The sequence below is a fragment of the Meriones unguiculatus genome, chromosome 6 (assembly GCF_030254825.1).
Source record: "Meriones unguiculatus strain TT.TT164.6M chromosome 6, Bangor_MerUng_6.1, whole genome shotgun sequence".
NCBI lineage: Eukaryota > Metazoa > Chordata > Mammalia > Rodentia > Muridae > Meriones > Meriones unguiculatus.
In genome coordinates, this window is record NC_083354.1 from 68,909,662 (window position 1) to 68,934,346 (window position 24,685).

Genomic DNA, 24,685 nt, shown 5'->3' on the forward strand with positions numbered 1-24,685 from the left:
GTTCCCTGAGCCCGATTCTCCAGCTTTATTGGTCATCTCCTAGGTACCCAATAGCCTTCCCATATATTCCAGGTCTCTTCCTGTTAGTTGCAACTCTTACTCATTCCACTTTTGCATATGAAAACATTATTCTGAAAAGAGACCTGTGGACTCCACCGAACTGAGGTAAGAATGACACCCTGGCCACAAAGCTCTAGGGCCACCAAACCGTGATGGTGGTACAGGAGCACATGGTTTCTCCAGAGCAGGAAATCACCACCTTTACACGCTTGTTTTATGTGTCCATTGGAAATGAACTTGTTCCATGAGTATGAGTACAGAATGTGGCTTTCCTGGGTTCCAAGTCACTGGGGTTTTACCATGCCATGTTCTCCTGATTCTCTTCATTTGTCCTAAGTCTTAGCTCCTTCTTTCTCCCCTCCATCCCATTCTCTGGGCTTTGGCTCATCCTTGCCCTTTCTCTGTGGTTTCTCTGCTCATACTAAGGACAGACATTTTGGTTATCTAAGGTTGAAAGGGAATCCCACAGCTAATATAGCTGCCATTTTGGTGCTAAGAATGGGACCCAGGCTTTGCTCATAGTGGGTAGGAGCTCTATCTCTGATCTGATCTATCCTGAGCCATTTTTTACTTAAATTTTTTTTTTGAGACAGGGTTTCACTAAGTTGTCTAGGCTGGCTCTGACGTCACTTTGTAGCCCAGTGAAGTCAGGGACGTGCAAGTCTCCTGCCTCAGCATCCAAATGGCTGGGATTACAGACCTTCGCCAACAGGCCTAGAGTGGTTGCCACTTTTGATGAGTGGATATCTCCTGGGGCTGCCATGGTCGCACATTTCCAGTTCCTCCATGGAAGACTGCCTAGCAGTGGCCAGGGAGGACTGAGAGGCTCAAGAGCACAAAGGGGCAGCATAGTGATCGATATTACTTGTCACAAGTCCTTTGTTCTGTGATCAAAGGGATGGCTCCTTACCCCTTTCCTCAGACAGCGGTGTTCTCTCCCTTCCTCCTCAGTAAGAGAGACAGGCTGGTCTCATCCAAGGACAGGGTAATTTGGACAATGCTGGGAAGATGTTTCCAGGCTATCATTTCTCTGTGGCTGAAAGGGGGGGTACAGGTGGGCTGTTTGGTCCCGTGATGGTTGCAGTGAAGGGTAAGCCAGATACAGCCCATGGCACTGTTGTGTGCTAAGTACGCGTGAGCTTTTAGGGCTTGGCTCCTCATGCTGAAACTCCCCTCCCTTAGCTGGCTGAGCATCCTTGTTGCCCACTGAGATGTACATGGCGGTGGGGGCGGATACCTCATCCGATGCACATCTGAGTTTACAGAGAGCACGATGACAGGAAGTGTAAGGAGAGGACCGTGCTGTGGTAACAGCAGCCCCCGCTGTGTGTCCAGACCTCCTGAAAGCTTCATCTGGAAGGCCCAGGGCAATGACTCAGCTCCCGTTTCCATTTTCCCCTGAAGGTAATTGGGTTTCCATTAAACACTGATGTGCTCTCATTCCAGAGAGTGTGCAGGGGGAGAAGAAGGGGAGTGTGGGGGAGGACTTTTCCACCTGAGCTGCTTCTGCTTCTGAAGCAGCTGCTCATTTCCACCCACATTCACGGGGAGGCCATCGCCTCAGTTAGAGCAGCTGTCCTAAGACAGACAATGGCTGCAGCTGAGGGTGGGGAGAAAAAGGAAGCTCTGACCATCACTGTTAGGGGTGTGCACAGCTTTCACAGACGACAGTGTGGAGATGCCCCAAGGTGTCTGGTGATGGCTCAGCTGGTAAAGATGCCTGCCACCAACCCTGGCCACCTCATTCCATCTCCATGACCCACATGGTGGAAATAGAGAAAGCACTCCTGTGAGTTGTCATCTGTGCTCCACACATGTGCTGTATTACACGTGTGTGCAAGTGTGCACACACACACCAATAAACAAATGAATAAATAAACGCATGTAATAGCTCAAAAAAGAGTGCTTCAAGATTAAAGCTAGGGGCACACAGCATCCAGCCTCTTCTGGGTTTACATCTAAGAACACGATACCAGCATGACAAAGAGCCACCTGCAAGCTTCTGCTCGTCACTGTGAGCCATAGGCACTAACAAAGAATCAGCCTGGGGCTGCTGAGGTGGCTTAGTGGGTACAGGTGCTTGCTTTTGACCCTGGAGTTTGATTCTCAGAATTCACATGGTAGAAAGGAGAAGTGATATGATCATTATGGATAATATCAATATAAGTATAATACATCAAGTCATATCATAGTCTGCTGATATATACAGTTATGTATAACTTCTGAAACAGAGGAAAACCTTTCTTGTTCCCTTATGCGCCGGGAGCCAGTTTCCACTGGGATCATGCTTTTGAGAGTGGGTACCCAGGACAGCCACACTCCCTACTCGCAGCTGTTATGGGCACCTAGTGTTTGAGGCCAGGACGTGCTCCCTGGCTTTGCTGTCTCCTCCACCTTCTTCTGTGGAAAAGCTTCAGCCCCCAGGAGTGAATCAGGCAGTCCAGCTGCACCTTATTTCAGGCAGAGAGTGAGGGAGATGCTTGAGACCAAGACAGCAAAGCTTGCTGCTTATTGAGACCTAGTTATCCAGGAAGAAAAGGGGAGGGGAGCCCAGGGGGCTTTGAACTAACAGCAATCCTTCTGTCTCAGCTCTGCTTGGTGCTAGGATTATAGGCAAAGGATTTTATGAAACTACCTGGTTTTGGGTAAAGTTTCAACTTTACCAAAGACCAATGAAGTGAAGGAAGGTGCTATCATTATCCAGTGCTGGTACAAAAACTAGGCTGACGCCATCACCTAGCATTAGTGGCTCATACCTTAACTCACCAGACCATGAAGCAATCAAAACCCTTTTCTGGCTGGCCAATATCACTGTTCAAGAATCCTTTCAGAATCCTTGTGGCAAACTTAAGATCTGCTTTGCCTCAGAGGCTTGAGTGGAGCCACAGCCTGCATCTCAGTGACATCAGGCTCAGGCTCCCTACTGACAGTTGTGCCTGGAGCATCTGAAATCAGGGCAGTCAAGAGAGCCTTCTGTGCATGAGTAGCCCAAATGTGTGCACCTGAAACATATTTGTAACGTGGATGTCAATTATCCACAGCAGCCCTCCAGACCAAACCTTGTTGTTGGTTTGAGAAAATCAACACCTAACTTCAAGTCACTGAAACTGTGCTCTCCAACTCCCCCTCACACAGTCGTGCACTGATAGCGGTCCTCAAAGTTCTCCTCAATGTGAGCGCATGGAGTGGTGTAGGAGGATCAACCAGCCTGCTTTCGTCTCTGTGGGCTTCTTGATCATTCCAGAGAAAATGTAAAGGCCCCCCCCCCCCACCATTTAATGCTTTGTATATTTTCTTTAAAAATGTCTTTGAACTTACTCATTTATTTTATGCTGTGTGTGTGTGTGTGTGTGTGTGTGTGTGTGTGTGTGTGTACATCTGGGTGCACCTGGGTGCTCATGAGTTAAGAGAACAGCTTTGTGGAGGCAGTTCTCTCCTTCCACCTTTTGGGTTCCAGGAATCTAACTCAGATCATGGTAAGAGCTTTTATTGGCTGAGCCACCCAGAGTCAGGTTGTAAACACTAACTATACATAATTTGTAATTTTTTGGTCATACTTAGGCTGGAAGGAATAAGAATGAAAACAGCTCTGAGTTCTTACGCTGGAGGATCTGATTTGATTGTGGGAAGCAGAAACCTTACTGGAAATATTTACAAAAAGGGAGTAATTTTCATAGAACGCTGTGCACAATTCTTAAGCACTTAGCTAGGGGACTCTGCGAGTGAACACCCCTGAGAAAGCCCACATGATGGCAGCCTCTTTGTAGATATCAGAGCTTCTGATTTTTTTTTTCCTGAGACAAGGTTGTCTTTGTAGCCCTGGCTGTCTTGGAACGCACAGAGATCCACCTGCCTCTGCCTCCTAAGTGCTGGGATTACAGGCATGCACCACCACTACCCAGATTGAATTTTAGCTTTTAAAAAGCAAACAAAACTCTTCAAATTCAAGAGCCCCATTGTGAATCAAGCAAGAGTGATTTAAAAAAATTTCCTCTTCCCAATCCCGCCCCCATCCCCGGCCTGGTGGCTCTAATCTGCAGACAGGACTTGATTGCGATAATTTGTTGTTAGTTTTACCCTTGTGGCCATGGAAAGACTTCAAGAAAATATGGCCCTAAGATTTTAATATTCTGTGAATGATTTACTATTTAGGTCATTGTTTCTCAAGGTTCCACCCCCGTCAAAATTAAAGCCACCCCAGGCATTTTATTCTGTTGCATTTTCACTTTTCAACAATTTGTGATTTGTGACCTTCTACCATTCCAGTTAGAGATGGATTAGTTTTGATAGCTGGGCTAATGAGAGATGAATTAGTTTGTTCTTTTGATATTAAAATGAAAGAGCTTACAAGTGCTTATTTCTGGGGATTAGCTACTGATGGCTGGCAAAGAGAAAAGTGCTCAGGCCATGCAGAGTTGCTAGACAGGGAGAGTCATCAGAGCGGCATCCCTAGCAGGGAAAGCAAAATAAACACGCAATCATATGAGCGGCTTGCAGAAGCTAATCTAAGAGGGACAGCTTCGCCAGCAGGTGAGATGGTGAGTGACAAGGTGAGGGAGAGCCAGGAGAGATCTTCAGTAAACCCAAGCAGCCAAGGAGCTCCAGAGAGGTTAGGCGAGAGCCAAGAAGTGGAGGTGTTATGAGAAGATGAGACAAAGGAGAAGGATGGTTTAGGGAGGGAAGGAAAGAAAGAAGGGGGAGAGTGAGTGAGGAACAGAGACAGAAAGGCAGAGACAGTGAGATAGAGGGAAAGCCATCTCCCTGGAACCCATGCAAAAATAGTGAGTATGTTTTAAAAAGGATTTGTTTTTATTGTTTGTAATTATGTGTATGTGTGTGTTTGTGGTAGAGGTATGTGTGTGTGAGTGCCAACAGTGCCCATAGAGGCCAGAGATGTTGGGTATCCCTGGAGCTTGAGTTATAGGCATTTATAAACTCTGATGTGGGTGCTGGGAGCTGAACTCAGGTCCTCTGCAAGAGCAGTACATGCTTAGCCACTGAGCCATCTTGCTGGCCACAGCACCTTACTTTAATTGGCACAAGGGCTGCATGTGAGTGGATCAGCAGTTGCTCTGAGAGCCATGATGAGTGAGGCGAGTTTGCAAAAGGTCTGCATCTCCTTTTTGCCTCCTCTAATTCCCACAAAGTCATGTCTCAAGTGTCTTTCTCTCTTTGTGAATCTGAGCTGACAGGTTCCAAGGGTGGCTGAGGTCCCAGATAAAGGAGAAAATCTCTACTTCCTTGCGTGGTGGCAGAAGACAAGTCTCATGGAGGAACTGGCTACAAGAAGTTACCCCTGGACCAGAATCAAGTGTAAGCTAAAGAGGAAAAGCTCACCATTTGGGCTGGCATGCCATTGACAGCTTCAGCACTCAGCAAAGGGAAGCTCTCTATACACCAAGACAATCCTTGTCTCCATTCTTTTGTTCTTGTCAAATACAATTTCAGCCTTTGCATAACTTTTTAGGCTTATCAAAGGAAAGAGTGAGACAGCACACATTTTGCCCTCAATACAGTAAAACAAAGAACAAGCACCTCAGAATACCCACATGCATGTCTGATGGAGACCTTCACAAATTTATGCTTTATTGCAAAAATCTGTCCTGTTTGAAAAAGAAAAACAAAAACTAGCAAATAAGCAAGTGGGCTTTTGAAATCAAATTTGCTTAGGTTGATCAGATTTTTAGAAAGAACCAAGGGTAGGCTCTGTTTTGTTTTGTTTGTTTTTCAGTGCTAGAGATTGGACCCAGGGCCTTGTACATTCAAGACAAGCACTCTGTCACTGAGCTGCATCCTCTGTAGTTTTAATTCATATAGTACTTGTACTTTTCAAACTTCAGCCTGCACACACGCGCACATGCACACACACACACACACACACACACACACACACACACACACAGAAATGGAGAGGAGATGAGGGGAGGACTGTTAGTTTTCCCTCCTTTTCCTTATATATTGACTTCATTTCCTAGAGTCTGTGGACTCCTGCCCTCCACTGTTTGCAGATGAAGCAACCCAAAACTTGCATTTCTTGAGACTGACAGTATGGAACAGCATTTGGGCTCTTTACTGCTCATGGAGACAGGAACAGCAAATGCTGAGACGAGATCGAGGAGGAGGAGGTCGGCAGAGTATGAACAGGCAGTACCACCCCTTCCGTGTTGCCGATCACGGCTTGTGAGACAGGATTCTTGCCCCTGGCCCAGCTGAAGGCAGACACAGAACTGGGCACCTGTGTGTATCTGAAAGACGTGACAGTATCAAGAGTGGTGGGGACAGTGGAAGTTTTGGTTTCTTGAAAAACTCAGTTATGTTATTGCAAATATGTCTTTGTTTTAATCCCAAGCATGGGATATAGGACTGTCTTGTTTGCCCACAGCTGGTTCTTGCCTCTCGTGGGGGAGGATGAGTGGCCTTTGCTAGCTGCAGATAGTGGAATTCTGAGGACTCTGGGAGGGTAAGTACAAGAGCCCAGAGAGGGTCTTGTTGGTTCTGCTGCTGCCATTTGCTCAACTGCTAGATATCTCAAAGACTGAAATGGGTATTTTCCCAAAGAACCTGACAACCCTAACCAGACAGAACTTACTCTATGCCCCCTCTCCCTTATAATCTTCTTTATCTCCTACCTAGGGATGGGGGGTTGGCAGGGAGGTAGACACTAAGGAACCCCAAATAAAGTAGAGCCTGCAGATGGGGAGTCACATCTGCAGATGGGGAGTGCTGCTGCTGGATGGTGTGGTACAGTGTCATCTGGCTAATGCCCTGTGGGGGGCCTGTGTCTCCCCTGAATATTGTGGGAGTATGACTTCAACCCTCTATCAGGCTTGATGGCAATAGCAAACAAATGAAAGTGACGGCTTCAGAAACAGGAAAATGCTGACGTTGACTATAATATTATGATGCCTGCCAGCAAATGTGGGCGGGGCTTACTTCCTCCACAGTTCACGACACAGAGCTCCTCATTCTTTGGCATTATCTAGGTGATAGGAATGTTTTTGTTCAGGCGATGCAAATTTTGATTGTTTCCTGGGAAGAGCTGGTCACCAGAAAGACACCGCAATTATGCAGGCCGTCCTCTGGCTAAAGACTGGGCTAGTAACAGATCAGGCTCATGAGCTGAAGTCATGGAGCATAGGGAGAATGACGAACCTGAAGAAGGCTCTTTACCTTCCCCCTGCCTCAGTCGGGCAGCTCACCTGCTTTTTCTGCGAGGCATTCTAGAGGCTGACTAAACCTGAGGAGGTGGGCTGGGGAAAGGTCAAGCTTCTAGTTGGTCAGTTGGAGGAGGCCTGGACTTGAAGCCAGCATCTGCTGCTGAGCATCAAGGGGGAGGGGCGGTCATGCAGGACTGAGTCCTTAACCTGTGGGATCGGAGTCTGAATGTGGGCAGACAGTGTCAGAGATGGTTGGACTGAAGGAATTCCAACTAAGAGGAAAGCGGTGGGCGGGATCACCAAAGGCACTGTGCATAGCACAGGAATCTCGCCTATTTTATCCACATGCCCCCAAAGCCATTGGACAGTCTCACTTTACAGACCCTTCCATGGAGAAAAACACTCCCTGAGCATCACGAGAGGCAGACACCTGGCGAGGACAGAGCACAGAACAGGGAGGAGGCAGATGGAGAGGGAAGCCCCTTACCGTAGTGTGGGATGATGGCCCAGGCCATGGCCGAAGCGTAGATGCCGCCAATCATCCAGAACATGCAGAGCCAACTGAGGTGCTCACCCCGCTTCTCCCGGGCCAGGACTTCAGCAAAGTAGGAGAACACAGTGGGAATGGCCCCTCCAATCCTGCCAAGAAGGGCAGAGAACATATGAGACTGGGCTGGGACAGCAATGTGAGCTGGGGAGGGAAAACCCAAAGCAAACTCTAGCAATATGCATTCTCTTCCATTCATGGTGTAGTGAGCGACATGTATTTTCTGTCTCCCTATAATGATGGGTTCATGGCGAAAACAGACTCATGATTGCCTCGCCCAAACTTGAAATTGCAATTAGGCTATATGGACAGCAGGTGGCAGTGGTGTCCCACCCCTGTGGCTTACTTACAGCTTGTACTTCAGATAGGGTTTATGCTCAGCGTCGGACAGTCTACATAATACTTATTAAAAGTTACAGCAGTCTGGAGGTTTCTAATAAGTTCCTTGATTGACTCATGGAAACAAAGGGAAGCACAGTGATGTGTCTCACCAATGTGACTGATGGAACTTTGGGCACAGCTGTAAACAGGTGTAGGGGCTGTCTGCCAATTTCCATCCCTGTTGCTGCCCCACAGCAGTGGGTCTTCCCAGCAAACATGGAGCTGGCACCTCGCCTCCTAGACTGGTTCTAGCCTTTATCCAGGAGAAAGGCCACCTGAACGAGTACAAGCCTCACGGTCACTGGTAAAAGCACATAGACACAATCAAGTATATACCAATAGACGAGTGCAGTTGTCTATATATATGGTATGTCTATATATGATCTTTCGGCTAACTTGAAAATATGGCATGGCTAGTGGGGTGGGCCACTCAAGTGAAAGGCTCTCAGGTGAGAAGCTACACTATTAAAATTTAGTCTAGTCTGCTTGGTGAATCACATAATTTGAAATTCATCATAATTTCAAAAAAAAGTCTTGACCCTAAACTTTGGATCCATTGCCTCAGAAAATCTCACTTATTTTTGCTCCTAATTACTACCTTAAATATATTGTTTTAGAAAGACATGAAAACAGTATAACCAGGGTATGGAGCCAGCACATAGAGATCCAGCCTAAAAGTAAACACACCTTCATCTATGGCACCACAGGTGAATTGCTACTGACATTTCAATAATGTGATGTCAAAGAGTAAAACGTGTACACCCATCTAATCCCTAAGTTTTGTTGAGCCTTTAATACAATAAAGGAGCATCAGTCACACTCTCAGCAAATGCAACTTAAGGAAAGGTCATTTCGCAGCAAATTGGCCTGACCAAATGAACCACAGGATGCATAATGCACTGGGTTAGCCGGGAGGTCAGAAGATGGCCCCGTTTAAAGCACCTGGCCCTGCTCACAACGATGCTGCACCCATCCACCAGTGCAGGCGGGCAGGCTGCTCAGGTCAGGGTCTGTGAGCCGTGAGATGAACTTAGTGATCTAGACAGCATCATAGAAGATTTGATAGAAATGAAAATATTTGATTGCATAAGCCCATTTCATGAAAACTTATTTCTATAAACATTTTTGGTATGCATTAAAATATATAGTTATATATGTTATAAATGTACATTCATGTGTATTATAATGGGCCATCATATCTGTCTTTCTTCTTTCTCCCTCTTTCCCTTTATTTCCATCTCTCCCTTCCTTCCTTGCTTGCTTTTCTAATGCTAGGGATCGATTGCAGAATGCTTTGCAAGCACCATACCATGGAACAATATTCCCCAGCCCCACAGTGCATTTCTTGGCAGTAAGTCCCTTGCTTAAAGCATTTATTTCTTTTTCTCTAGGCTATGACTATCATGACTACTTCAGTTTCCTAGTGGGATAACTGCAAAAGTCTTCTAATGAAACACATGATTAACACACTCGGTGACTGACATCAGCGCTCTCACGGTCAGCAACCAGGCACCAAACCAACCACGTCTTCAAACAGGAGTCATGGGTGTGGTAGACAGTGAGAACTGGCTGCTCCCATACCACAGGACGCTTGAAATTCTCTCTTTGGCTTTTTGAGGAGCTCATGCTAGGTCATTTTAAAAATTTCAGCAATGTTTGAACAGGTTTTAAGTGGTTTCATTATAACACACAATTTTAGTGGGAAACAGAATGATTCTCTCAAAAATGATTACATGTTATTGCTTTTCCCATCTATATTTTTTTTGTAACATAACATTTCTGTTCTGTAGCATCTCCCCCACCCATGGTGTGTGTATGTTTATATTAGTATGCATGAATACGGGTGCACATTGTTGGCCCTTGCCTTCTGCCTAGTTTGAAACAATCTCTTTGGGCTGATTGGTTTCCCACTGCACATGACCGGTTGGCTCTCCTGCGAGCTTCCAGGGATTCTCTTGTCCCAGCTCCTACCTCTCTCCATGCTCACACTATACAGCTAGCTTTCACATGGCTTTGAGGGATTCAAACTCATGATTTTATGTGCTGCAAATGCCTATGCACAGGGCTATGTCTTTAGCCCTGGCATTAGTTTTCAGGGCATAAAAGAGTCTCTAGTTTTGGCTGACTCTTCATATTCTAATTAAGGCTTTATCAGGATTCTGGACACTCTGAATGCAACAGCCATAATTCATACTTCGTGAAAGCAAAATTACATGCCAAGGTATATCGGACACCTTGGAACTGAGATAAATGTACTCCTACATGGCTAAAGTTTAAGACTGCTGTTAGTTTTCAATACGTCAGAGTTAGAAAGAGAAAAAATCCTAAGTATTCAGTAATCGAGCCAGTTTTGATTCATTGCCTCTTTTGATGGTGGTCCTTTTTGCATCGTGGCTCTCAATCTGTTTGTACACCAGGCTGCTAAGAACTTTAATTAAGGGTAAATGAGTCTGAGGAATTAGTGCAGGATGCTAGTAAATCCTTTGCAAATTTCTCTATTCTCTAAGATCTACAAAACAGTCCAAACACTCACTCTCTCATTGTGGACTGGCCACCTATTTTAAGGAAAATACTACCATCTTCTGTAGCCTGCTTTACTCAGAGAAAAATCCATCTCTTTTGTGCTCAAGTGTTGCCTGCCTCTGGTATTTCATACTCTGTGCAAGGGAAAGGCGAAAACTGCCTGGTATGTGTCTATGTGTCCCCATCACCCAGTGGCATGTACCACATATTTTCTCCCAAGACTTTCAGATATTTATCTCCTGCTTTGATGACTTAAACACCTTGAAAAACAAGGGCACACACCACTTCTTAAATCAACATAAGCCGAGGACACTGAGGTGAAAGCACTGAGTCAGCATACTTCCCAGTGTTCCCTGTGCCTTGGTCACTGTGAGCACTCATTTCTCAAATGCCCCGTGGTCCTTATCACAGGAAGAGTTCGTTTGAGGTTGATCAGAAGGCCCTGAGCAATTGTGATGGACACTCTAGGAGCTTCTAAAACTCCATAAAACTGTTGTAGCTACAATAATTATAGTCAATAAAAAATTCTTGACAAAAGGAAAGGCAGGTGCTCTTTTGTCTTGTAAATACAACTTACTTCCTACCAAAAGTGGTGATGTCAAAATAAAGCTGCCCACAGCCCAGTCTCCAATGCTCGAAATAAAAAAAAAGGTTTTCAACTGCTGTTTTACCCCAACATTTTCAGGGAGGGTCCAATCAGTATCTACCATAAAGAAAGAAACAAACAGCCAGGCATGGTGACACGTGCCTGTAATCTCAGTACTTGGGGAGGCAGAGGCAGGTGGATCTTGGCCAGCCTGTTCTACAGAGTGGGTCCAGGACAGCCACGGCTACACAGAGAGAGCCTGTCTTGAAAAGTTAAAAACAAACAAACAAATAAAATTCCAAATATGGACTAAGAGAAGGTGAACACAGAACCCTTAGAAACGGATGGTTATTATAAGTTAGTCAGTCAGTATATGAATCAGTATTCTTGGGTTCCTAAAAAAATCTGAAAATAGAACTGTCATATACAATTCTACTATACGGAATCTAAGTCAGGAATCACAGTGACACCTGCACATCCATCTTCACCGTGACAGTGTTCACAAGAGCCAAGGCATGGAACAACTGTCTACCAGCGAGTAATATTTTGTGTTGGATGATCTTTTATTCTTGGGAAGCTGTTCCACTCGTGAGTGGATAAAGAAAGTTTGGTGCATATACACAATGGACCTGTATCCAGTTATAAAGAAGAAATTGTGTAATTTGTGATTGGCTTGGAATCAACCCTTTGTCAAGATACAAGATTCGGAAAGACAAATATGGTATGTGTTCTCTCATACACAGAAATAGATGAACGAAACTACCTATTGCACAAAAGCCAAAGGAAGGCACTTTAGGGGAGGGAAGAGGACTATGGCGGGTGGAGTGGACAATGATATACATGTATGAAAATATAATGAAATCCATACGCTAATTAAAAAGGCAAAATACAATAGAACAACACACCTAGTTATTTGTTTTTGGTGATGGTGTTTACCACATTAGCATATAATCCCTGAGAACAGATCCAAGATAAATATTTGGTGGGAGTTATCACAGTCTATATATTAGTAGCTCTTAAAAGTGTTGTTTTTTTTTTTTTGTTTTTTGTTTTCGTCTCCTTTGACCCATGGCTGCGGATATCTTCCGATGTCTGGAGCTATCTAGAGGCAATGTTAGTTGTTACAGCTCAGGAGGTACTTCCGGAATCAAGAAGGTAGAGGCCAGGGGGGATCCAAGATGGCGGCGACCAGCGCACACCATATCTGAGAGGCAGAGGATCTGAAACACTGAAATTGGTGAGTGAAGGGGCAGCCGAAGCCAGAACATTGACATTGAGGCTTCCTGGGTGAAAGGGGACAACACGTGAGCTGAGGCCATTTGGATCCAGGTGCCTTGCAGACTTCTCTGGAGATGGAGAGCAGCGAACTTTCGATCTCCCCCCCCCCCCCCCCCCGCACTTCCCCTTGTCAGACCTCCCTCCTCCTCAGCGGAGGTGGCCCACAGTGCCTGAGGACCATAGCACAGAACTCCCTGCCTGGTGACTGTGCCTGTGACTGAGGCAGCAGAGGCGGGGCTACTAGCTCCTTAGAGGCGGCTGCCAGCTGGGCCAGCCTTCTGGATCTGTGAGTAGCTGGCTCCGCAGTGCCTCCCAGCCAGCGACTGTACTGGCCGCCCAGTCCCTCAGTGGTGGTCCGCCAGGCCTGCTGGGCCACCTAGGTCCATGGACCGCTGCAGGGGTTCCGCAGGACTTCCCAACAGGCATCTGTACCGGTCTCCAAGTTCTACTGCTGTGGCTGGACTCCCAGTGGACCGCTACCGCTACACCAGCCTCCGAGTTCTGCGGCTGCAGCACCACTGAGCTGATGGAGCTCCTACACCTGCATTTGCCCCAGCAGACCTAAATCTGAGAATAGAGAACAGGGAGAACCCCTCTGGTTTCCAATTAGACCTGCTAGAGAGTGAGTGGGCCTTCAAATGAGCGCCTGCAGAGCCCCAGATCCAGGGTCCCTCTAAGCTAGCAGCCAGACACTGGATTCCTCCCACCCACACACCCACTGTGGGCAACATTCTTGGGACAGTGTTCTCAACATTGAAGCCCCTGTTCTGCGAGTCTACCAGTGGAGTCCAGGCAAACAACTGGAGCCGAGACAGAGCAGAATACCAGTGGCCTGTAGGTCACCGAGGTATTCAGGGAATCTGTGCATGCGCATTACACCCACGAACACCAGCGCCCACAACCTCTCCTGCACCTGCACCACCCCCTGCCCCACATTCCAGGCATCTACATTCTCTAGCACCCTGTCCTTCAAGGCACACTTACACACATGCACATGCTTGGTTGCCAGCATTTGTGCTTCTGTGCCTGTGAATCTTCCTCCCTGAGGTACAGCTGAAACACCAATGCACACTCTCAAACCAGTGGACCTCTCTCATCTTCCTGAAGAATACTCCAGACACCAGAGAAAGACAGACCCAGTCTGAACTACAGATTCCAGGAACAAACAGTGAAGGTTACAGATAGACAGCCAGAGGTCTGCTGTCCAACAAAAACCAGGACATTATGGCTTCACCAGCAACCCCCCAAATCAATGGATATTCCAATTCATTGGAAACACAGGAAAATGATTTTAAAGCTATGGTTATCTAGTTATTAGAAGCACATAAAGAGGAAGCGAACAAATCTCTCAAAGAAATAGCCACACAAATGGAGGCTAATAAAGAGGAATTGAACAAAGCTCTCAAAGAAATACAGGCAAATATAGCCAAACAAATAGAGGCACAAATAGTGGCATAGAGAGAGGAAAGGAACAAAAATTAGAGAACATCCTAGAAAGACAGGAATCCACATTCAACCAGATGAAGGAAATGGTGCAAGGCATGAAAACAGAATTGGAATAAAAAAACAAAACAAACAAACAAACAAACAAAAAAACAGAGAAAACCTGGAAGCTGGAGAACTTAGAGAAAAGATCAAGAACCATAAAGGTAAGCATTACCAATAGAATACAAGAGATGGAAGAGAGAATCTCAGGTGCTGAAGATACACTTGCAGAAATTGATACTTCTCTCAAAGAAAAAGTAAAATCAGAAAAGCCCCAAACACAAAACATTCAAGAAATCAAGGATACCATGAAAAGGCAAAATCTAAGAATAATAGGAATTGATAAAAAAGATCCCAGGTTCCAAGGCCTAGAAAATATTTTCAAGAAAATCATAGAAGAAAAATTTCCCAACTTAAATAAAGAGATGTCCATAAATGTACAAGAGGCCTACAGAACACCAAATAGACTAGACCAGAAAGGAAATTCCTCATGTCACATCAAAACACTAAATCTACAGAACAAAGAAAATATATTAAAAGCAGCAAGGGAAAAAGACCAAGTGACATATAAAGGTAGACCTATAAGAATCACACCAGACTTCTCATCAGAAACTATGAAAGCCAGAAAGGCCTGGGCAGATGTTATACAGACTCTAAGGAACCACAGATGCCAACCCATACTACTATACCCAGGAAAGCTTTCAAACAACATAGATGAAGAAAACAAAATATTCCATGAGAAAACTAAATTTAAACAATATCTACACAGCAGCCTAGCCCTACAGAAGATAATAGAAAGAAAACTCCAATCCAATGAAAACAACTACACCCAAGAAAACACAGGATACAGATAACTTCGCAACAAAAAATTAAAAGAAAGCAAGTAATGAATCACAGTAACACCACTAACTCCACAATAAAAGCAACTGACATTCATTGGTCACTATTATCAATCAACATCAATGGACTCAACTTTCCAATAAAAAGACAGACTAACAGAATGGTTGCAGAAACAGGATCCAACATTCTGCATCCAAGAAATACACCTCTACAACAAAAATAAACACTACCTCAGAGTAAAGGGCTCAAAAAATATTTTTCAAGCAAATGGACCCAGAAGACAACCTGGTGTAGCTATCCTAATATCTAATAAAACAGACTTTCAACCAAAATTAATCAAAAAAGATGAGAAGGGGTACTTCATTCTCATCAAGGGAAAAATCCACCAGGAGGACACCACAATTCTGAACATCTATGCCCCAAATAAAAGAGCACCTGCATTTGTAATTGAAACATTATTAAAACTGAAATCACACATCTATCTCAACATCTTAATAGTGGGAGACTTCAACACTCCACTCTCACCAAGGTACAGATTATCTAGACAGAAGCTAAATAGGGAAAAAATTGCACTTACAGAGGTCCTAAATCAAATGGGCCTAATAGATGTCTACAGAACTTTTCACGCAAATTCAAAAGAGTATACCTTCTTTTCAGCGCATCATGAACCTTCTCCAAAATATACCATATAGTTGGTCACAAAGCAAGCCTGAGCAGATACAAGAAGATTGAAATAATCCCTTGCATCCTATCTGACCACCATGGACTAAAGAAGAATCTCAACAACATCAGAAATAGCAAAAAGCCTACACACATATGAAAACTGAACAACTCGCTACTCAATGACAGCTGGGTTAAGGAAGAAATAATGAAAGAAATTAAATACTTCCTAGAATTCAATGAAGATGAAGGCACAACATACCCAGACTTATAGTATATAATGAAAGCAGTGCTAAGAGGAAAACTCATTCAAGCAACTTAATGGCTCACCTGAAAGCCCTAGGGGTTGGGGAAGCAGACACACCCAAGAGGAGTAGATGGCTAGAAATATTCAAGCTCAGTGCTGAAATCAATAAATTAGAAACAAATAAAACATTTCAAAGAATCAATGAAACCAAGAGCAGGTTCTTTGAGAAAATCAACAAAATAGACAAACCCTTAGCCAAACTAACTAAAAGGCAGAGTGAAACTATCCAAATCAGCAATATCAGAACCAAATGGGGGACATAACAATAGACACTGAGGATATCCAAACAACCAGTAGGTCTTACTACAAAAGCCTTTTTGACACAAAACTTGAAAATCTAAATGAAATGGACAATTTTCTTGACAGATTCCATTTACCAAAATTAAATCTAGATCAGGTAAATAGACTGAATATTCCTATATCCCTCAAGGAAATAGAAGCAGTCATCAAAAGTCTCCCTCCCAAAATAAGCCCAGCGCTAGATGGTTTCAGTGCACAATTCTACAAGGCCTTTAAAGAAGAGTTAACTCCAATTCTCTTTAAACTATTCCACAAAATAGAAACAAAAGGATCACTACCAAACTCATTCTATGAAACTACAGTCACCCTGATACCTAAACCACACAAAGACCCAACAAAAAAAGAGAACTTCAGACCTATATCTCTTATGAACATTGATGCAAAAATAATAAAATACTTGCAAACCGAATCCAAGAACACATAAAAGATGTCATCCACCATGACCAATAGGCTTCATCCCAGGCATGCAGGGGTGGTTCAATATACAGAAACCCATCATTGTAATCCACCATATAAATAAACTGAAGGAGAAAAACCACATGATCTTCTCGTTAGATGCTAAAAAGCATTTGACAAAATCCAACACACATTCATATTTAAAGTCTTGGAGAGATCAGGGATACAAGGCAAATACCTAAATATAGTTAAGAGAATATACAGCAAGCCTATAGCCAACATCAAACTAAATAGAGAGAAACTTAAATCAATCTCACTGAAATCAGGGACAAGGCAAGGATGGCTAATCTCTCCATATCTCTTCAACATAATACTTGAAGGCCTAGCTAGAGCAATAAGACAACTAAAGGAGATCAAGGGGATACAAATTGGAAAGGAAGAAGTCAGAGTATCATTATTTACATATGTTATGTTAGCATACATAAGTGACTCCAAAAATTCAACCAGAGAACTCCTTTAGCTGATAAACACCTTTAGCAAAGTGGCTGGATAGAAAATTAACTCAAAAAAATCAGAAGCCCTCCTGTATACCAAAGACAAAAGGGCTGAGAAAGAAATTAGGGAAACAACACCCTTCAAAATAGCCACAAAGGACATAAAGTACGTTGGTGTGACTCTAACCAAGCCTGTGAAAGATCTGTTTGAAAAGAAAAACTTCAAGTGTCTGAAGAAAGAAATTGAAGAAGATATCAGAAGATGGAAAGATCTTCTGTGCTCATGGATTGGTAGGATTAACATAATAAAAATGGCCATCTTGCCAAAAGGAATCTACAGATTCAATGCAATTCTCATCAAAATACCAACACAATTCTTTACAGACCTTGACAAAAAAATTCTCAACTTCATATGTAATAACAAAAAACCCAGAATTGCCAAAACAATGCTGTACAACAATATATCGTCTGGAAGTATCTCTATCCTTGATCTCAAGCTGTACTACAGAGCAATAGTAATAACAACTGCATGGTACTGGCATACAAACAGAATGGTGGATCAATGGAATCAAATAGAGGCCCAGAAATAAACCCACACACCTATGGATACTTGATTTTTGACAAAGAAGTCAAAACCATACAACGGAAAAAAGACAGCATCTTCAACAAATGGTGCTGGTCTAACTGGATGTCTACATTCAGAAAAATGCAAATATATCCATACTTATCACCCTACACAAAACTAAAGTCCAAGTGGATCAAAGACCTCAATATAAAACCAGACACACTAAACCTGTTAGAAGAAAAAGTGGGGAAGAGCCTTGAATTCACTGGCATAGGAGACAACTTCCTGAACAGAACACCAACAGCACAGGCTCTAAGAGCAACAATCAATAAATGGGACCTCATGAAACTGATAAAGCTTCTGTAAAGCAAAAGACACTGTTGTCAGAACAAAACGACAGCCTATAGACTGGGAAAGGACCTTCACCAACCCTATATCTGACAGAGGTCTAATAACCAGAATATATAAAGAACTCAAGAAGTTAGCAACAAATCAAGTAATCTAATTTAAAAATGGGGTACAGAGCTAAACACAAAATTCTCTGTAGAGGAATATAGAAAGGCAGAAAAACACTTAAAGAAATGCTCAATGTCCATAGTCATCAGGTAGATACAAATTAAAATGATCCTGAGATTTCACCTTATACCCATCAGAATGGCTAAGATCAAAAACTCAAGTGACAAGACATGCTGGAGAGGATGTGGAGAAAGGAGAACCCTCCTCCATTGCTGCTGGGAATGTAAACTTGTACAACCACTTTGGAAATCAATCTGGCACTTTCTCAGACAATTTGGAATAGTGCTTCCTCAAGACCCAGCTATACCACTCCTAGCCATATATCCAAAATATGTCTGAGTACACAATAAGGACATTTGTTCAGCCATGTTTGTAGCAGCTTTATTCGTAACATCCAGAACCTGGAAACAACCCAGATGTCCATCAACAGAGGAATGGATACAGAAATTGTGGTACATTTACACAATGGAATACAACTCAGCAATTAAAGAAATCATGAAATTTGCAGGCAAATGGTGTGATCTAGAAAAGATCATCCTGAGTGAGCTATCCCAGAAGCAGAAAGACACACGGTATATAGTCACTCATATGTGGATATTAGACATATAATATAGGATAAACCTACTAAAATCTGTATGCCTAAAGAAGCTAAGCAACAAAGAGGCCCCTGGGTAAGATGATCAATCCTCATTCAGAAAGACAAAAGGGGTTGACAGTGGAAGAGGGAGAAAACAGGGAACAGGACAGGAGCCACCCACAGAGAACCTCTGAAAGGCTCTACTCTGCAGGGTATCAAAGCAGATGCTGAGACTCATTACCAAACTTTGGGCAGAGTTCAGGGAATATTATGAAAGAAGGGGGAGTTAGTAAGACCTGAAGAGGACAGGAGCTCCACAAGCAAAGCAACAGAAAAATTGACAGAAAAATATCTGGGCACAGGGATCTTTTCTGAGATTGATACTCTAACCAAGGACCATTCATGGTTATAACCTAGAACCCCTGCTCAGATGTAGCCCATGGCAGCTCAGTATCCAAGTGGGTGTCCTAGTAAGGGGAACAGGGACGGTCTCTGACATGAACTCAGTAGTGAGCTCTTTGACCAACCCCCCCCCCCCCAGGGGGTAGCAGCCTTGCCAGGCCACAGAGGAGGACAATGCAGCCAGTCCTGATGAGACCTTATAAGCTAGGGTCAGATGGAAGGGGAAGAGGACCTCCCTTACCAGTGGACTTGGAGAGAGGAATGGGAGGATATGAGGGAGGGAGGGTGGGATTAGGGGCAATCAGGGAGGGGTCTACAGCTGGGATACAAAATGAATAAACTATAATTAATATAAAAAATAAAATTTTAATTAAATAAAGAATGTAGAGACCAGAGAGGATGCTAGACATCTCTCAATGCCTAAGATAGGCCAGGAAGAAAGAATTACCCAACCCAAAGTATTAACAGTGCTGAGGATAATGATGCTTTATTGTCAAAAATAGAATTAGTTTTATATTTTAAAAATCCATAAAACAAGGATTAAATAATTATCTTTTATACTACATTATGGGTGAGACTTCCATAAATTCTGTTAACAGGGAAAACTTACTGTTCATTGTATCATAATAGCTATTAAAAGCTGCTCAGGATCCCTTCTTTCAAGCTAATCTGTGATGGAATGTTTGCATACTGGAGCAATCAGAGCAGAGTGGCTTATAAGGCACTTCCTCAGTAACAGACATTAAGTCTATCCTATGAGCTTCCAAAAATGTCAAATCTTAATTATCCTGGGTTATAGGAGGCACAGAAGAATGAAATCCATGTAGTACACGAAGAGAACATGATCCAGATTTTGATTTACATAACGCTGCACAAATGAACTTGAATATTGATAATTGGCATTTTAGGGTTTAAAAAACCACAAAATTTTAAATAATTAATAAGTAACATTAACTTTAGTTTTTTACAACAATATTTATGAAACTGTAAAAATAAGGAGTTATATATTGAAACACATTCCTAGAATAAGTCAGCATTTCCATCCAGTACACAGACCTTGTCAGGTGTCTGTGTGATTCCATACAGGTATTTGGTAACTACCATAGAACATACTGACTTATTTTCCCCAGTAATCTAAGACAAATGAGTGGGACACTTGCAGGCAAGATTCCTTATCTTCTGGGAAACGTGAAGCCGTTAAGTTAAATCAGGTTAGTGTAGCAGATGATGGAAGATTTCAAGGGTTGTTATCTGCACAAACCTTCCAGAAGCAAGGCATCTTGACTGTCCTAACTCCCACAATGCTCCAGTCCAGGTGGGGAGGTTACATTTGTCCTTGTACCGGGTCATACTGAGTTATGTATGCTGCTGTGGCTTGATGACTTTTCTCCAAAGACCTATGCATTCCAGGCTTTGGCCCCAGCCTACCCAATTTTGACAGGTGACAGATAAAACTTTGATGAGCTGAAACCCAGTTGGAGATGTCATGGCCACTGGGGATGTGCTCTGGAAGGGAGGATTTGAAGCATCATCTTCCAGTCTTTTAAAAATATTTGTTTTTAAATATTACAATGCAATTACATAATGTCCCCCCTCCTTTTCCTCTCTGCAAACCCTCTCATAAACCCATCCTTGCCGTCTTTCAAATTCATGGCCTCTTTGTTCACTAATTGTTCTTACACACATATATTCATATGGTTACACATGAATACAAACATATATATATATATATATATATATATATATATATATATGTTCCTAAATATGACCTGCTCAGTCTCTATATTGTTACTTGTGTGCATGTTTTCAGGCTGACTCTTCGGTGTTGACTAGCCAATTGGTTTGTTCCCCACTGGCAGAGACGCCCACTGTCAGGTTTCCTTAGCTGCCTCTTGTTCTTTGTGCAGGGCTGAGGCCTCCTGTTTGACCCACATCCACTTAGCGCTGTGTGTAGTTGTTGTCCTTAGGCAGTCACACTGAGGAGACTTTAGGATGTAGCTTCTGACATTCCGAGGAGGCGATCCGACAGAGAACTCCCTGCTCCTCAGGCTCTTACAGTCTTTCTGCCCCTTCTTCTCTGATGCACCCTGAGCCTTTAATGCAATAGTTGTTCTGTAGATGTATTGGTTGGGACTGGGATCCACAACTCTGCATTTTGGTTGGTTGTGGTTTTCTGTAATGGTCTTCAACTGTTTCAAAAAGAACTTTCCTCAATGAGGAATAAGGACTACACTTGACTGTGGGTATGAAAACAAATGTTTAGGGTGTAGTTAGGGATTATGCTGGTTTAGTAAAGTGGTGGTTGTAGGTTCTTCTCCGAGGTCTCTTTTTTACTTCATAGCTTCTGCGAGGTGAGCAGTTCACTCTCCCACAGGCTACCTTCTTTTTGATGTATTTCCTTGCATCAGGCCCCAAAGTACCAGAACCAATCAACTATTAACTAAAACCTCTGTAACAGTGAGCCCCCAGTGGCACACCACCTTGAACAAGGACACACCTCCTAATACTTCCAAAATAGTTCCACCAACTAGGGACCAAGCAGTCAAATATATGAGACTTATGGGGGCCACTCTCATTCAAATTATTGCAGGATTTACTGAGTAATTTTGTTCTACTTCTAATTCTTCATTAAACATGTGACAAGGAATAATTGTGCTCTAGGGGCTCAGGTGATGGTTCAGTGGGTAAAGAGGACTCATGAAAACCTGAGTTCACATCCTCAGCATCCATGTAATAAGCCAGGCTTGGTAACATACCCTTATAATCCCAACACTGAGGGACACAGACAGGTGAACTCTGGGCAATGAACTAGCCAGATAGCTGAAACTGTAAGCTCCAGCTTCAGTGAGAGATCCTACCTCAAAAAACAAGGCAGAGAAGAAATAAAGGAAGACATCCCAACTTCATCTCTGGCCTACACGTGGGCACCCAATGGGTGAGCACACCTACAAACACATGTACACACACACACACACATACCTACACACATATATATCACACAAACACATGCTTGTAAAGAATTAGTTTAATTCTAGCTTCTTCACAATGTAATTTTCCAACAATCTTTTACCTCCACCTTCTGGTTTCCTTAGGAAGTGGGAAATTATGCAAGATCATAATTGAGAAGGAGGTTGAGGGAACACTATAAAGTCACATGTTCTGCACAGGTGATAAGTGTCAACACCCACCAGGAGCGGGTCCTGCCAGCTTTTATTAAGACAAGTATTACAGACATACACAAAGAACAGTGGAAGGAAAATAACTTTTTAATCCTGGCTTAGAATCAATGAAAAGGGGGGAAGACATTGTGCTGCCAATCAAATTACACAGCAGTTCAGACGTAACTGGTTACACTTCAGAGTACATCCAGAAATTAAAACAAAAACAAAGCATCAGCTCAAAAGAAGTCAGTATCTATTTTTAACTTTTAGTTTCTTAAGGAACTTCCACACTGATTTTCATTCTGGCTGTATTAATTTGCACTTCCATGTGACACAACTATACTGCTCTTGGACATCTACCCAAAGGGCCCGACCACCACAGAGGCACAGCCATTTTTATTGCTACACTAAAGAGCGCAAACCTCATACTCTCTAAACAAGCTAGGCTGACACAGAAAATGAGGGTGCTGTGCTGCTTAGAAGGAACATCTTTATTACACTAAGTCAAGATAGAGATAATCAGGAGAGGCCACACTTCCTGGAAAAGGACCTCCTCAGCCAGTGGAGAGTACAACTCCCCAATCTCCAAAATTAGAATATAAAAATAATATTTCTTGATGCAGAAGGTTATTTTCCCAATACTACTATGTAAACTATAAAGATAGTATTTTGTAGGAAACTTGGTCATTTAAAGACATTGATTTGTAAACATAATTTGGGCAATTCTGTGCATTGCCAACAAAAGATAACAAAAAAACAGCGGTGCGGCTATTGTAACTTATTCACAGCCAGATTGGGTCCCTAATCCTCTTGTCTGCGGACACATGCTCACCTGCAGAAGCAGGTTGGTGCCATGGGGAGAAATGGCACAGCCACTAAAGCTCTTGTAACCCTTGAGAGAGTTGGAAGAGCACATTCCCTCAACACCTAAATGACTACATGAATAAACAGAGGTGATTACTAAAATCATCTGTGAGAAATTATGAAAGCACACAGATATAATCAGTCACTTGTTGCAGCATCTTCTACTCATCCTCCCTCTAAATCTCTACTTGTCTACCTGTCATTCCTCCATCTACCTCTTCACCCTCTCAACGCTCTGCATCAATCCGACCATCAGTTGTTAGAACAACAGACAAAATTTCTACCCTTAAGGGGCTCCAAGAATGAGTTCTAAAGACTGTGTATGGCTAATGTGTGACCATGTGATGTTCTGAATGTGGAAGATACTTGCTTCATTCCTTTCCCATGGGATCAGCATGACCTCTACCAAGGGTAGACTGGGAGATAAGGTTTGCCCAAAAGGTTAACCTTTGCATCAGAAAAGCCTGCAAAAGGCAGTAAGATAGGGCCTTCCAAAAGGGATAGAGAGTGAGTAGAGCCATGCAGATAGTTATTTTATAGAAGAGATAACAAAACAAGGAAAAAAGAAAAGAGGTTAATCTTAACAGATGTTCACTTACCCAGCACATTCGAATGCTATTATTTAACTCATGTGTAAAATTATTCATGAGATAGTGCATTCTTTTACATGCACATGTACATATTTTAGTGGAATACATCCTTGCACTTCTAATAAACACAGTGCAGCTGGGCAGATCATGTTTAAGGCATTCGATAGCTACTTGTGGCCAGTTGGTTACCATTTTGAGCAACACATCTAAGGAATTATCTTTTCAATTAAATACATCCCAAGCACATGCATGCCAGGGAAGGTCCTCCCTTTCCCATTTTCTGAGGTCAGAGATCTACCTGGATTGATCTGTTAAAATAATTAGGAGCAGGCTGGAGAGATGGCTCAGTGATTGAGAGCTCTGGTTGGAGAGATGGCTCATTGGTGGGAGCTCTGACTGCTCTTCTTGAGGCTCTTGAGTTCATTTCCCAGCAACCACATGATAGCTCACCACCACCTGTTTGGGATCTGATGTCCTCTTCTTTTCTTTCTTTTTTTTCTTTATATTTTTATTAATTACAGTTCATTTACTTGTATCCCACCTGTAACTCCCTTCCTCCTCCTTTCCTAGTTCCACCCTCCCTCCCTCTTCTCCACCCATGCCCCTCCCCCAGTCCATTGATAGGGGAGGTGCTCCTTCCCTTCGTTCTGATTGTAGTCTATCAGGTCTCATCAGGAGTGGCTGCATTGTTTTCCTCTGTGTCCTGGTAAGGCTGCTCCCCATTCAGGGGGAGGTGATCAAAGAGCAGACCAATCAGTTCATGTCAGAGAGAGCCTCTGTTCCCATTACTAGGGAACCCACTTGGAGACTGAGCTGCCATAGGCTACATCTGTGCAGGGGTTCTAGGTTATATCCATGAATGGTCCTTGGTTGGAGTATCAGTCTCAGAAAAAAACCCTGTGCCAAGATTTTTTTTGGTTCTGTTGCTCTCCTTGTGAGCTCCTGTCCTCTCCAGGAGCCTACTTCTTTCATAAGATTCCCTGCACTCTGCCCAAA

General features: G+C 43.3%; 1 protein-coding gene across 2 annotated transcripts in view; it reads right to left on the minus strand.

Annotated features, from left to right (window-relative positions):
• The window catches only part of Sv2c (synaptic vesicle glycoprotein 2C), a 190,317-nt gene that overhangs the window by 78,788 nt on the left and 86,844 nt on the right, over positions 1 to 24,685 (minus strand). For both annotated transcript variants that reach the window (XM_060385593.1, XM_060385594.1), the window contains exon 4: positions 7,705 to 7,856. In XM_060385593.1, coding sequence (XP_060241576.1) covers positions 7,705 to 7,856 — 152 coding nt within the window. The remainder of the gene's footprint in view (positions 1 to 7,704; positions 7,857 to 24,685) is intronic.